At 41.7% G+C, this 16,262-nt stretch overlaps 2 protein-coding genes across 2 annotated transcripts in view; both read left to right on the forward strand.

Moving 5' to 3' along the window:
* Nucleotides 1-8,492, forward strand: part of LOC109904661 (HEPACAM family member 2-like) — a 48,315-nt gene extending 39,823 nt beyond the window's left edge. Inside the window, exons 4-9 of the mRNA XM_020501846.2 lie at nucleotides 1,861-2,160; nucleotides 3,202-3,327; nucleotides 6,405-6,426; nucleotides 6,537-6,571; nucleotides 6,945-7,018; nucleotides 7,436-8,492. Coding sequence (XP_020357435.1) covers nucleotides 1,861-2,160; nucleotides 3,202-3,327; nucleotides 6,405-6,426; nucleotides 6,537-6,571; nucleotides 6,945-7,018; nucleotides 7,436-7,570 — 692 coding nt within the window. The 3' untranslated portion in view covers nucleotides 7,571-8,492. The remainder of the gene's footprint in view (nucleotides 1-1,860; nucleotides 2,161-3,201; nucleotides 3,328-6,404; nucleotides 6,427-6,536; nucleotides 6,572-6,944; nucleotides 7,019-7,435) is intronic.
* Nucleotides 8,493-10,519: 2,027 nt separating this feature from the next.
* Nucleotides 10,520-16,262, forward strand: part of vps50 (VPS50 subunit of EARP/GARPII complex) — a 202,050-nt gene continuing 196,307 nt past the window's right edge. The window contains exons 1-2 of the mRNA XM_031788900.1: nucleotides 10,520-10,675; nucleotides 12,263-12,331. Coding sequence (XP_031644760.1) covers nucleotides 10,643-10,675; nucleotides 12,263-12,331 — 102 coding nt within the window. The 5' untranslated portion in view covers nucleotides 10,520-10,642. The remainder of the gene's footprint in view (nucleotides 10,676-12,262; nucleotides 12,332-16,262) is intronic.

The raw sequence follows: 16,262 nt of genomic DNA on the forward strand, positions 1-16,262 counted from the left end.
TGTAATAGGACAATTTGCAGTCTAATTATGCTAAATGCATTTGCTAAAGGTTGTATGTTGAGATGCAGTCAGAGGGAAGAGATTTAATAAATGGAACTTCTTTGCATTAACATCTTATCTTTTTGAGATAAATATATTTTATTTAGGATTTTAGACAATAGACCATAGACAAAAGATAACAGACAACTGAACATTTCACAGACAGGGATCCACTAAAGTGGTGCAGCTGTTTAAGGCACTGTATCTCAGTGCTTGAGGCATCATTGCAGACACCCTGGTTCAAATCCAGGCTGTATCACAACTGGCTGTGATTGGGAATCCCATAGGGTGGTGTGCAATTGGACCAGCGTCGTCTGGATTTGGCTGGTGTAGGCCGTCATTGTAAATAAGAACTTGTTCTTAACTGACTTGACTAGTTAAATATTGGTGGTGCTTCAGAGATGGTTGTTCTTCTGGAAGGTTCTCCCCCATCTCCACAAAGTATCTCTGGAGCTCTGTCAAAGTGACCATTGGGTTCTTGGTCAAGGCCCTTCTTCCCTGATTGCTCAGTTTGGCCGGGCGGGCAGCTCTAGGAAGAGTCTTGGTGGTTCCAAACTTCTTCCATTTAAGAATGATGGAGGCCACTGTTCTTGGTGACCTTCAATGCTGCAGAAATGGGTTGGTACCCTTTCCCAGATCTGTGCCTCATCACAATCCTGTCTCAGAGCTCTACTGACAATTCCTTTGACCTCATGGCTTGGTTTTTGCTCTGACTTGCACTGTCAACTGTGGGACCTTATATAGACAGATGTGTGCCTTTCCAAATCATGTCCAATCAATTGAATTTACCACAGGTGGACTCCAATCAAGTTGTAGAAACATCTCAATGATGATCAATGGAAACAGGATGCACCTGAGCTCAATTTTCGAGTCTCATAGCAAAAAGTCAGAGTAATTATGTAAATAAGGTATTTCTGTTTTTATATTTTGAATACATTTGCAAACATTTAAAAAAACTTGTTTTTGCTTTTTCGTTATGCGGTATAGTGTGTAGATTGCTGAGGATTTTCATTTATTTACTCCATTTTAGAATAAGGCTGTAGCGTAACAAAATGTGGAAAAGGTCAAGGGATCTGAATACTTTTTGAAGGCACTGTATGTCTTGTAACCTGATTTGTAGTGGTGAAGAGCCCAATGCTGCCTCACAATAGAATGACATGTTTGGTCATTTAATGACATTCTGAATATATATGTATCTTTTTTAGAATTATAATTTTTTTACCCCTTTTTCTCCCCGATTTCGTGGTATCCTATTGGTAGTTACAGTCTTGTCCCATCGCTGCAACTCCCGTACGGAGGGGCGAAGGTCGAGAGCCATGTGTCCTCCGTAACATGACCCTGCCAAGCCGCACTGCTTCTTGAGACACTGTTCGCTCAATCCAGAAGCCAGCCGCACCATTGTGTCGGAGGAAACACTGTACAATTGGTGAAGGCGTCAGTGTGCATGCACCTGGCCCGCCACAGGAGTCGCTAGCGTGCGATGGGACAAGGACATCCCGGCCGGCCAATCTCTCCCCTAACCCGGACGCCACTGTGCCGATTGTGCGCCGCCTCATGGGTCTCCTGGTCGCGGCCAGATCCACACAGCCCAGGATCGAACCCGGGTCTGTAGTGACGCCTCAAGCACTGTAATGCAGTGCCTCAGACTGCTGTGTCATTTAGGAGGCCCTGACATTCTGAATAATTGCTAATAAAACAATTTATCCTAGCTGCCAAAGGATCCTAGCTTTCCACAGTCCCAATAGAGCTTGAAGTCGATCATAAAACTATGTTCCCAGAGGGCCGGTTTGTGACAATATGAACCACTCTAATATCTCCCAGATGGCCCCTACAACCTGGCTGTGAAGTCTGACCATGGTCTGCGAACTGGGGAGGTCTTCACAGTGAACCCTGGTGAGCTGGTGTTCTTCGACTGCCAGGCCGACTCCAACCCTCCCAACAGCTGTATGTGGATCTCTAAGACCAACAACGCCACTGAGGTCATCACTGTGGGACTGCGCCTGGAGGTCACCTCCTACAAGCTGGCCCAGGCCGAGGAGTTCCTGTGCCGGGCGTTTAACAATGTGACCCAGAAGCAGGATGAGACCCAGTTCACCCTGGTGGTGGCCAGCCTGGGGACAGGTGGGTAGAGCTGGCCTGGGGTGCTGGAGGGAGCGTAGGAGGGACTGGGAACACACACACACAGCCCTGGGGTGCTGGCATAGCGTAGCTGGAACTGGGAATCAGGTCTGAGTACACACTGTGCACATTATCATGCCATAAGGTACCAAGGTGAAGACCTATATTTGTAACCTACGTAGTTTATAAAGCATGACTATCTGAAATATGAGCAGCAACCTAGCTTGCTGAGAGTCCAAAGTAAAGGTACATTTAGAAGAGAGTCAGTTAATCCACCCACACAAGGTGAATCATAAATATTGTATTTCTCCTTAGTTGCCAAGTACCGGTCACTCTGGCCTGTGTAAAAGTCCACTGGCTCTATGGGAGAGTAAACAGAGAAAAATAACAGCTGGTCTCATTGTTGACCATGTTTTACTGCATGTGTGGAGTTTCTATGCGTAGGTGGTTTCAGTCTCCAAATTGAAAAAGATACACATAATCTTGGCTACTGTATAGCAAATAACGCTGTAAATATATATATCCTATTAAGAATGATCTAAAATGTTGATGAACAAACTAAACACACTAACTGTCCACCAGGCCTGGGTTGACAGGTTTACTCTCACCTTGGACTCTTCTCAAATTTGTACAATTTAGTCACTAAACCACCAGGGCCGGTTTCCCAGTGCCAGATTATGCCTATTCCGTGACTAACAACCATTCTCAATAGATATTCTCCATTGAAAGAGCTTCTTAGTCCAGGACTGGGCTTAATCTGTGTCTGGGAAACCGGCCCTGATAAAAGTTTTGAAATTTGACTCTGACTGTAACAATACTAACTTTATTTATAGAGTGTTTTTCAATGGCAGGTTAACAAAGTGCTTCTCAAAATTAATAAAAGGACTACAGATGACACAGAGACAGAAACATTGAGTAGGAAAACAAAATAGCTATATAAAATCATACATTAGAAGATAGTTTTAGAAAAGTGGATTTTGAGGAGCAGTTTTAAAAGAGGCACTGATTCTGCAAGAGTTTATGGTTGTTCTCTTTCATTTGTAGGAAAGGAGAGATATGTCCAGGAGAGCAGATCATTCTCTCCTCTGGCTGCCATCACTCTGTCCTGTCTGTTCGTTATCTGTATGTTACTGGTCTACTTCAGAAGGAGCTGTCATCATCCCAAGAGAGGTAAATGTTATGGTTATCTTCATAATGACTTAGGGTGATAGCAGCAACTGTAAACACAGTAGAAACTAGACACTACTGTAGGCACTAGACACTACTGTAGGCACTAGACACTATTGTAGAAACTAGACACTACAGTAGACACTAGACACTACTGTAGAAACTAGACACTAGAGTAGACACTAGACACTACTGTAGAAACTAGACACTATTGTAGAAACTAGACACTACAGTAGACACTAGACACTACTGTAGAAACTAGACACTAGAGTAGACACTAGACACTACTGTAGGCATGAGACACTACTGTAGAAACTAGACACTACAGTAGACACTAGACACTACTGTAGGCATGAGACACTACTGTAGAAACTAGACACTTACAGTAGACACTAGACACTACTGTAGGCATGAGACACTACTGTAGAAACTAGACACTACAGTAGACACTAGACACTACTGTAGGCATGAGACACTACTGTAGAAACTAGACACTTACAGTAGACACTAGACACTACTGTAGGCATGAGACACTACTGTAGAAACTAGACACTACAGTAGACACTAGACACTACTGTAGAAAATAGACACTACAGTAGACACTAGACACTACTGTAGAAACTAGACAGTAGAGTAGGCACTAGACACTACTGTAGAAACTAGACAGTAGAGTAGGCACTAGACACTACTGTAGGCACTATACACTACTGTAGAAACTAGACACTACAGTAGACACTAGACACTACTGTAGAAACTAGACAGTAGAGTAGGCACTAGACACGACTGTAGGCACGAGACACTACAGTAGACACTAGACACTACTGTAGAAACTAGACAGTAGAGTAGGCACTAGACACTACTGTAGAAACTAGACAGTAGAGTAGGCACTAGACACTACTGTAGAAACTAGACAGTAGAGTAGGCACTAGACACTACTGTAGAAACTAGACAGTAGAGTAGGCACTAGACACTACTGTAGAAACTAGACACTACAGTAGACACTAGACACTACTGTAGAAACTAGACAGTAGAGTAGGCATTAGACACTACTGTAGAAACTAGACAGTAGAGTAGGCACTAGACACTACTGTAGGCACTATACACTACTGTAGAAACTAGACACTACAGTAGACACTAGACACTACAGTAGAAACTAGACAGTAGAGTAGGCACTAGACACTACTGTAGAAACTAGACAGTAGAGTAGGCACTAGACACTACTGTAGAAACTAGACAGTAGAGTAGGCACTAGACACTACTGTAGAAACTAGACACTACAGTAGACACTAGACACTACTGTAGAAACTAGACAGTAGAGTAGGCACTAGACACTACTGTAGAAACTAGACAGTAGAGTAGGCACTAGACACTACTGTAGGCACTATACACTACTGTAGAAACTAGACACTACAGTAGACACTAGACACTACAGTAGAAACTAGACAGTAGAGTAGGCACTAGACACTACTGTAGAAACTAGACAGTAGTGTAGGCACTAGACACTACTGTAGAAACTAGACAGTAGAGTAGGCACTAGACACTACTGTAGGCACTATACACTACTGTAGAAACTAGACAGTAGAGTAGGCACTAGACACTACTGTAGAAACTAGACACTACAGTAGACACTAGACACTACTGTAGAAACTAGACAGTAGAGTAGGCACTAGACACTACTGTAGAAACTAGACAGTAGAGTAGGCACTAGACACTACTGTAGGCACTATACACTACTGTAGAAACTAGACACTACAGTAGACACTAGACACTACTGTAGAAACTAGACACTACTGTTGGCACTAGACACTACTGTATAAACGAGACACTAAATCAAATCAAATCAAACTTATTTATATAGCCCTTTGTACATCAGCTGATATCTCAAAGTGCTGTACAGAAACCCAGCCTAAAACCCCAAACAGCAAGCAATGCAGGTGTAGAAGCACGGTGGCTAGGAAAAACTCCCTAGAAAGGCCATAACCTAGGAAGAAACATAGAGAGGAACCAGGCTATGTGGGGTGGCCAGTCCTCTTCTGGCTGTGCCGGGTGGAGATTATAACAGAACATGGCCAAGATGTTCAAATGTTCATAGATGACCAGAAGGGTCAAATAACAATAATCACAGTGGTTGTAGAGGGTACAACAGGTCAGCACCTCGGGAGTAAATGTCAGTTGGCTTTTCATAGCCGATCATTCAGCGCATCTCTACCACTCTTGCTGTCTCTAGAGAGTTGAAAACAGCAGGTCTGGGACAGGTAGCACGTCCGGTGAACAGGTCAGAGTTCCAGAGCTGCAGGCAGAACAGTTGAAACTGGAGCAGCAGCATGGCCAGGTGGACTGGGGACAGCAGGTAGTCTTGAGGCATGGTCCTAGGGCTATCCATCAGAAAGATGGATAGAAAGAAAGAAAGAAAGAAAGAAAGAAAGAAAGAAAGAAAGAAAGAAAGAAAGAAAGAAAGAAAGAAAGAAAGAAAGAAAGAAAGAAAGAAAGAAAGAAAGAAAGAAAGAAAGAGAATTAGAGAGAAAAGAGAGAGAGAATTAGAGAGAGCATACTTAAATAGACACTACCGTAGACACTAGACACTACCGTAGACACTATAGTAGACACTAGACACTACCGTAGACACTATAGTAGACACTAGACACTACCGTAGACACTATAGTAGACACTAGACACTACCGTAGACACTAGACACTACCGTAGACACTATAGTAGACACTAGACACTACCGTAGACACTATAGTAGACACTAGACACTACCGTAGACACTAGACCCTACAGTAGACACTACTCTAGATACTATACACTAGACACTACAGTAGACACTAGACACTATAGTAGACACTACAGTAGACACTAGACACTACAGTAGACACTAGATTTTGAAGTTTGTTAACTGTACAGTACATGCCAATAATCTGCCAATGTTGCAGTATGTCAAACTCAAACAGCATCTGTGGAAAAAATTACATGTTTTTCTGAGGAAAGGCATTCAACTTAAAAAAGCCTGAAATCTTGCCTGTAGGGTAAAATACAAATAGTTGTTGTTATTATTAAAACCTCTACTGTTCCTTTTACAGTTCTCATGAACATCTATAACAGGTAAGACCATTACTGATCAGTGCTTACACATGAATAAAGATAACCTTTGTCTAGGTAGCCTACCTACAGTAAATGGGTTTAATTAAAATGACTTTGCCTCTCCCATGCAGACCTTTGACAGAACAGAGACGCCCACACCGTTCGGGTAAGTTTCCCCTCGTTCCTGCCTGTTGTTAGGCAGTGTCGTGTACATAGCTCTAGACAAACAATACTCCTCATAAACCCTTCACTAATATAGAACAATTACAGTAATCATACTTGTTTGTCTTATGCAGGCGTATTAGCCCATGAACTCGGTTGCTGATCTCTTCAACTTTCAGTTGGATCTGTCTGTGCTTTAGTGAACTGAGTTCAATACATTTAACTATGGTGGGGCGGTATTCAGTTTCCCCCAAACCAAAAGTGACATGTCCTAAATAAAATAACCTACTAGGAAGGAACAAGAAACAGGAAGTAAATAGAGAGGACACTACATTGACACCAAAAAGTCTGTCAGGTGAACTACATTTTACTTGCAGGTCATGAGGATGCAACGGAGGACTTTGGCATCTATGAGTTTGTCTCTATACCTGGGAAAATGGAATCTACACAGGTATGTTGTATGTCTTGCAACAATGCAGCTTGGTACAATAGGCCTAGTTTTCTGTAGGAACATCTCTTTGATATTGTAGTGAGCCTCATTAATTAATGAGCCCACACTAGGCTACCTAGCGTGTGACAGGGAGCCTAGCGATTAAGAGCGTTGGGCTAGTAACCAAAAATTTGCTGGTTCGAAACCACGAGCTAACTAGGCAAGGCACTTATCCCTAACTACTCCTGTAAATCTCTATGGATAAGAGTGTCTGCTAAATGATTAAAATGTGAATGTGCAACCTCATGAGGTTAACTGTGTTGGAGGAATGCTTAACATGTTTCCCTTTCACACATGTGACCCGGGTTCTACTCCTACTCCATCCATTTGCTATAACATATAGTGTCCCTGAATGTGTTGTTTGTTTTCCTTTCCCAGGCATCCAGCAGATCTCTGGCACACCTAGAGTCTGTCCAGGATTTGCATACCACCATCTATGATGTCATCAGGCACATCCCTGAAACTTCCACGCTGGCTACCCAGAGTCTGCTGGGAAAGCAGTGTGAAGGTTAACCAGAGTATCCCAAATTGCATCCCAAATTGAACTCTATTTCCCTATATAAGAATATATATATATATATATATATATATATATATATATTCCGAGTTTCGCAGCGGTCTAAGGCACTGCATCTCAGTGCTAGAGGCGACACTACAGACCCTGGTTCGATCCCGGGCTGTATCACAACCGGCTGTGATCGGGAGTCCCATTGGGGAGGGATTGGCCGGGGTAGGCCGTCATTGTAAAAGAAGATTTGTTCTTATCCTACTTGCCTAGTTAAATAAAGATGAAATAAATATACAAAATGTATGCACTACTAGGGGCGGCAAGTAGTACACTATATAGTGACGCCTGTTAAGAGCATTGGGCCAATAACTGAAAGGTTGCTGGGTTGAATCCCCAAGCTAAATAATCTGCAATGTGCCATTGAGCAAGGCACGTAAGCCTCTGGCACAGTTTCAACATCCTACTTAAAATGTTCTAATAATTATTTACATTTAAAGAACAAGAGCTCAAAAATATTTTTTGTTCTCTCTTCAAATTGTATATTTATTCAATGTGCTCTTTCAAGCTGCCTCTGGAAGTGGGCAAGAATATTTGGATGAAGGAATTATGACATTGCATGTGAGATACTGTCTGATGGAGGTGTTGTATAACATTATTTTTCAGCATGTAAATACAACATCTGCTCTACACTGGACTTACTTTATTGTTTTGTTTTGAAAGAAATGACATTTTATTTGAGTGAATATGTTATGAGTCCTATCCTCCTGTCTTTTTCTAAACGTAGCTATTTTGTTGATCTTGACATTGCCAAGTACACTCCACCGGAGTGTGAAATGTCAGATGTGTTGTTACCTGTCTGCAGAGTATTGTACAGTTTCCACTTACAGATATGCACTTTTTGTATTTGAATAAAGATTTATAACAATTTGACTAGCTTGATTCAATAATTAACTATATGATAAATGTTTTCTGCCTCCCATAACGTCTTAAATTAATAACTTTAGTGATGTGAGATGTGTTGTGAACGGTTTTTCCGTTATTCTGGTGGTGAATGCAGCGCTATTTAGTTGTGTCACTGGTCTGATCAGGTCTCGTCTGTTCTAGTTTGTTCTGGTCTGTTCTGGTTTGGTGAGATAGAGGGAACGACAGAAGGAGAGTTCAGCGTGTGGTACTGTGCCTTCCACCTGCTCCTGCTGACTCCTAGTCACGAATAGTCTGTGTATGTGTGTGTGGGAGGGAGGTTGAGTGGAGAGTGAGTGAGTGAATCTTAATTTAGATGCATGACTCGAGCAAAAACAGACCAACTGCAAGAATACCATCAGCTGTGTCAAATGTGTTAGTTTATCCCCAAAATATGCTGGAGAGTTGGTCCTAGATAAAACTGATACTACTTTCCTTATTGTGGAAACACTGGGAGGATTTACATTTTGAGCCTGACCGTGGGCCAAATATTGACCAAATGCATTCAGCATTAGAGTGTATTTTATGATGTCGGCTCCTGGTAGGGAGACCATCTGTCTCTCTCTATGTTTTACGGGAGGATCCACTCTATTCAGCTGCATGACAAACAACACTGGTGCCTGGAGGCAGCACCTCTCCGCGCCTTCATTTGACAGGGAAATAGCCAGTGGTGTCATTAAACAGGAGCAGGAACTAGACTAGGTTACTCCCTGTGTTGTTTTAAACCAGGCTGTACTCCACCAGGTAGTAGGCCCAGTGTTTGGTGCTTGAGATGACACCATCCTTAGTTTATGAAACAAAATCATTTGGGATGAAGTTAATTAAATAGCAATGTAAGATGTGTTATAATACCCCCCTCAAGTAACCCCATGATTTTTTAAACATTAGGGTTCCTCGCTATGCACATAGCAATTAAATTACTATTCTATTTAATTCATTGTAGGAAGATGGGCTACATGATCAACAATTTTCTGCATTATGGGATAGGCCACACACACACACACACACACACACACACACACACACACACACACACACACACACACACACACACACACACACACACACACACACACACACACACACACACACACACACACACACACACACACACACCTATTATTTTGCCTTTTGACAAGTGCCTCTTTCCATAGGAAGGGACAATATCACTTACAGTAGTAGAGTATCCCACTACTGCCATCTATTGTTCTCAGATGAAGTTGCAGGAGACACCTTGAACTAAAACCTATATACCTGCTTTACAATTTTGAAAAATAAAAACCACAGGAAAGGGGAAGGGATTTACCTCGTCAGTTGTCCAACTGAATGTATTCAACTGAAATGTGTCTTCCGCATTTAACCCAACCCATCTGAATCAGAGAGGTGCGGGGGGCTGCCATAATCGACATCCACCTCTTCGATGCCCGGGGGAACAGGAATGGAGACATGATAGTATAAGTGGCTTTCATAAATTGAAATGGCCTGATTCCAATAAAGGGTTTATTACATGTATATTTTGTATGAATCTGTGGGTAGCATTAACGTTTAACTCTGCTGGGACTACATTCAATAAACAACGCAATAGAAATGTTTTGGGGACAAACATTTCATTTGTAAAGGACAAGTGGAACATTTTTAAAAAATTGACAAAACTACATATTTTACTGTTTTTGACAACATGAGGTAAAAACAGGAACATGCAGTTTTAAATTGTCACACGTCACGCTTGTAGTTTTCACTAGTTACCACAGCAACAAAGTTTAAAATGGGGTATATTATAAAAATGTATCAAAACAAAAATGTGCTTTTTGGTCTTAATTTAATGTTAGGGTTAGGCACAAGGTTAGCGGTGTGGTTAATGTTAGGGTTAAGGTTAGGTTTTAAATCCCATTTTAAGAAGATACATGTTATAAATAGGCGGGATGTATGACTTTGTGGCTGTGGTAACTAGTGACGAGAGCTTTGCAGTACCCATTGAACTACACTTCCCAAATATAACAAATAATCACATGATAGATAAATAACATGGCCTCTCTCTCAGAGAGCCGGAGCTGAATCGTTGACAGTAACTTTCTAAAATTAACCAATTATCTTTTGGACAAAACAATTATTTCACGATGCAAAAGATAAAGTCACTTATGGCCCGGCAGGTAAGTCCCCGAAGTTTCACCTGTCGATCGCATCGCACTGGCTGTAGGCAGCATGCTAGCCAGGTAACGTTAGTTAGCTAGTAGCTGACAGTTGACATCTGATCCGATAACAATGTGCATTATAACGATGATCTTGGTCAATTTAAATAACAGAACAAGATCTCAGTTTAGATGGATATTGCTTTCTCATCGAAAGAGGAAACGCGATAGCTGGCTCGCTACCAATCTGCATTCGTGCTCAGACGTTTCATTAGCCAGCAGCAATGAGAGGGCAAAACAACGGATAGGGAAGTGGGCAGATATGGAAGTTCTCACCTTGTAATGTTAGCGTGCTAGTACCCAGCATAACGTTACAAGGCCTATCAGTTACAGACATTCTTGAGATCTGTATCTTGTTACTCAATAGCTAGCTACAATGTATTCAGACACCTTGACTTTTTCCACATGTTACAGCCTTATTCTAAAATGCAATGTACACGCAATAACCCACAATAACGAAACGAAAACAGGTTTTTAGAAATGTATTGAGACCCTTTGCTATGAGACTCGAAATTGAGTTCAGGTACATCTTGTTTCCATTGATCAACCTTGAAATATTCTACAAATAATGGACTCTCAGACCATGAGAAACAAGATTTTCTGGTCTGATGAAACCAAGATTGAACTCTTTGAACTGAATGCCAAGTGTCATGTCTGGAGGAAACCTGGCACCATCCCTACGGTGAAGCATGGTGGCGGCAGCATCATGCTGTGGGGATGTTTTTCAGCAGCAGGGACTGGGAGACTAGTCAGGATCGTGGGAAAGATGAACAGGGCAAAGTACAGAGAGATCCTTGATGCAAACCTGCTGCAGAGCGCTCAGGACCTCCGACTGGGGCGAAGGTTCACCTTCCAACAGGACAATGACCCTAAGAACACAGACAAGACAGCACAGGAGTGGCTTCGGGACATGTATCTGAATGTCCTTGAGGGGCCCGGACTTGAACCTGATCAAACATCTCTGGGGAAACCTGAAAATAGCTGTGCAGCGATGCTCCCCATCCAACCTGACAGAACTTGAGAGGATCTGCCGAGAAGAATGAGAGAAACCTCCCAAATACAGGTGTGCCAAGCTTGTAGCTTCATACCTAGACTCAATACTGTAATCGCTGGCAAAGGTGCTTCAACAAAGTACTGAGTAAAGGGTCTGATACTTCTGTAAATGTGATATTTCAGTAAGTTGTTTTGCAAATGTATTAAAAATATAAACTGTTTTTGCTTTGTCATTATGGGGTGTTGTGTGTAGGTTGATGAGGAAAAAACAATTTAATACATTTTAGGATAAAATTCTAACGTAACAAAATGTGGAGAAAGTCAAGGGGTCTGAATACTTTCCGAATGCACTGTATGTGCAGAGTCATGTGCTGTAGCAATGTGTCAGTCTGGCATACACATCATACACACCTACACCACACAGAGACTGTCTGTAGCAGCTCACCACTGACTTCAGCCAAGGGTCATTTTGTCCATTGATTACTGCACGTAGTATACAGTTAGCTAAACCTGCCTGTTGTAAAATACCAACTTCATCCTTATTGTTGATGACAGGGCCTGAAAAGCCCACAGGAGAGCATTGCAGACCTCAGCCCAGTGGAGGACTTCAGGATCCCAAGCAAGGTAAGCTCTCTTCAGAGATGTGGTATAATACAATTTCTATGAAGTTTGATTTAGTGGTTGTATCTGATGCTATTTAATTTCACTGCATTCAGACAGTTGTTTGCATTATTGTTAACCAATGAGCACTAAACCAGAGTTCTCCCACCCTGTTCTTGGAGTGCTACCATCATGTAGGTTTGCACTCCAACCTGAATCTAGCACGCCTGATTCCTAATAAATAGTTGGTTGATGAGCTGAATCAGGTTAGTTGTTAGTTAGTACAATTGTGTAAAATATACAGCGTTCATTCCGGTTACCCACAAGTGAAACAGTTTCAGATGATTCAGATACTGCCTAAACCAACTAACTCCCCCCTGTGTGTTAACGAGGCCTATTTCCAATAGACTGTTTAATTTCCGGTACATTTCTACATGAAATCATAATTAGTTCCCCCAACTGTAATTATTAGCATTTTCATTCGTCTGTGTAGCCTAGCCCTGTATCTTGTTGATAGCCCAGGACTGAATGACGTACAGTATGAGTGTTGCTCTGTGTCATAGCACATCCTTTGAATGAACAGCTTAGGTTTTGAGACCACTGAAAAGAGGTAGGCTATTACATTTCGGTCTTCGATTTAGCCAGGGTCTCCTGGAGGCAATTTGGTAAGAAACACTTTTGGAGTCACATTCTTCATGTAATCACTGAATTTCAGCCTGACGTTACATTCACATTGCCTTATCTAGTCTCTCTAGTCCTTCAGGGGCTGTTGAATCATTATTCTACATCACACTACAAAGAAGCCAATTGTTGGAATGGTCGAAGTTGGTCATTCACCAAACGACACTCCTCACGTCAAGGATAACGATCCGGATAATGCCTAGCTGTACTGCCGAGACACTATTGCAGCAGTTTGGATGGGAGAGTGAGCCATTGCTTAGAAAAAGCAACCAGTCACAGTTAGCCACGAGGGGCTAAATTTGTCATTAGCCACTAGTTCTGAGTGTGAATTCAATTTGTAAAGAGTGTTTCTCAGCGATGAAGAAAATGCCCTGTTTATAATGTTAGTCACTCTTTGGGAGACCTACAAGCCACTCTCCTTGACGTCTCTGTGTATTTTTTACCTTCTATGAGCTCCAGCTGAATAGAACTTGGAATGGGACCAACCCCATTATCCACCATGCAGGGTGATTCATGAAGACGTTTAATTTCCTCTGTTCCAAGCCTGTTATTGACGGCCGCAGCTTTTTTTTTCTCCTACCTGTGTGGGCAGCAGACTCAAAGTCTGAAAGTTGACTGCTGACCTCTCCCATTTTGGCTGTCAAGGTTTAGGCCGAGCCGACGTGGAAGATGTCACACTGAACAAAGGCAATGACAGGCTGTGTCCAAAATGGCACCCTATTCCCTTTAATGACCCTCCAAGCCTGGGGCCACACTTTCTAGTAGGCTTAAATTGAAAATATGGCAAATAGGAGTGGCAATATTGTACGCTGTTATGCTCAGTAATTTTCCATCCAAGTTGTCAGACTCCGGTGGCTTGTCATTGTTGATAGACAACAATCCATTTTCACCTCTTCCACACTCACTTTACGCAATTCAAAATTACAGTGCTTGTCTTTCATAATTTGGTCAGATAAACTTGGATGTGTAGTGTCAGCATTTTGTTGCTGTCATGCCTAAGTTTGCTAATCTTGCCATTTTTTATTTATTTAAAAAAAAGTAGTTTCAGTTGGTTTTGTGATGAATATCTGATTCTTTTAAGGATGGAGATGAGTTTGCCCTTTTCCCCTAAAATGTCATTTGTAGCTCCAAAGCTTTTTACTGTCTTTGTCATTTATCATTGTTTCATAGTGTAGTTCTTTTTTTTCAGTGTAGTCACATGATTTCTCAATACGTTCTCCAATGGGTTGTGCAGCTAGACTTATGCCTGAGTACTTTTTATTTTCTATGGTTCTCATTCTATTTAGCTTGACCTTTAATGAGTTTGGACAGATGTGATACAAGGAGCAGAGAGGGAAAAGGGGTTCATATTTTTACTTTCTACCTCCTATCCACACACCATCAAACCAAGTGGGGTGGGGGGGTCAAACTAGAGCCATACAGGCCTATATAAGGCTGTGGTTCAAACCATACTATTCACATAGTGCAAACTGGTTTGGGTGTGGTTCAAACCATCCTATTCATATACGGTACCTGTCAAAAGTTTGGACACCTACTAAATTCAAGGGTTTTTCTTTATTTGTACTATTTTCTACATTGTAGAATAATAGTGAAGACATCAACACTATGCAATAACACATGGAATCATGTAGTAACCCAAAAAGTTTTAAACAAATCAAAAAATATTTTAGATTCTTCAAAGTAGCCACCCTTTGCCTTGATGACAGCTTTGCACACTCTTGGCATTCGCTCAACCAGCTTCACCTGGAATGCTTTTCTGACAGTCTTGAAGGATTTCCCACATATGCTGTGTACTTGTTGGCTGCTTTTCCTTCACTCTGCGTTCCGACTCATCCCAAACCATCTCAATTGGGTTGAGGTTGGGTGATTGTGGAGGCCAGGTCATCTGATACAGCACTCCATCACTCTCCTTGGTCAAATAGCCCTTACACAGCCTGGAATTCCTGTTGAAAAACAAATGATAGTCCCGCTAAGCGCAAACCAGATAGGATGGCATATCGCTGCAGAATGATGTGGTTGTGTGCTGGTAACTCTAATGGACTTATCCTCTGCAGCAGAGGTAACTCTGGGTCTTCCTTTCCTGTCTCGGTCCTCATTGAGAGCCAGTTTCATCATAGTGGTTTTTGCGACTGCACTTTAAGAAGCTTTCAAAGTTCTTTACGTTTTCCACATTGATTGACCTTCATGTCTTAAACTAATGATGGACTGTTGTTTCTCTTTGCTTATTTGAGCTGTTCTTGCCATAATATGGACATAGCCCTATTTGGTAAAAGACCATCTTCTGTATACCTCCCTTACCTTGTCACAACACAACTGATTGGATCAAACGCATTAAGGAAATACATTTCACATTAACTTTTAACAATGCACAACTGTTAATTGAAAGGCATTCCAGGTGACTTGCTCATGAAGCTGGTTGAGAGAATGCCAAGAGTGTGCAAAGCTGTCAAGGCAAAGGGTGGCTACTTTGAAGAATTTCAAATATAAAATATGATAATTTTTTTTAAATATATATAATTTGAATGTTTAAAAAAAAAAGAAACAATTTATTTGGTTACTACATAATTCCATTTGGGTTATTTCATAGTTTTGTCTTCACTACTGTTTAACTATGTAGAAAATAGTGATATCTTAAGAAAAACCCTTGAATGACTAGGTGTGTCTAAACTTTTACTCACCACGGACTAGCAGAATCCTTTTTCTTCTTTCACGACTCTGACGAGCCCGAGGTGGAGGATATACAGCTCCCTTGGGAACAGACACCGACTCCAGTGATCTGCGTGAAGAGGAGGCGGAGAAAGAGAGGCCGGAGAGCGGGCTGCCTTCTGAGGACTCGGAGGCAATCAAATAAACCCCCACTCCCCTCAATTCTGCTAGCAAACATGCAATCTTTGGACAATAAAATGGACGAGTTACTGGGAAGATTAAACTACCAACAGGACATTAAAAATGGTAACATCTTATGCTTCACGGAGTCATGGCTGAACGAGGACAATATCAACATACAGCTGGCTTGGTTATACATTGTACCGGCAGGATATAACAGCAGCCTCTGGTAAGACAAGTGGCGGTGGTCTATGTATTTTTGTAAACAACACCTGGTGCACGATATCTAAGGAAGTCTTGAGCTATTGCTCGCCTGAGGTAGAGTTTCTCATGATAAGCTGCAGACCACACTACCTACCAAGAGAGTTTTCATCTATATTCCTTGATGCTGTTTACATACCACCACAGTCAGAGGCTGGCACTAAGATAGCATTTAATGAGCTGTATT

The sequence above is a fragment of the Oncorhynchus kisutch genome, linkage group LG14 (assembly GCF_002021735.2).
Source record: "Oncorhynchus kisutch isolate 150728-3 linkage group LG14, Okis_V2, whole genome shotgun sequence".
Classification (NCBI taxonomy): domain Eukaryota; kingdom Metazoa; phylum Chordata; class Actinopteri; order Salmoniformes; family Salmonidae; genus Oncorhynchus; species Oncorhynchus kisutch.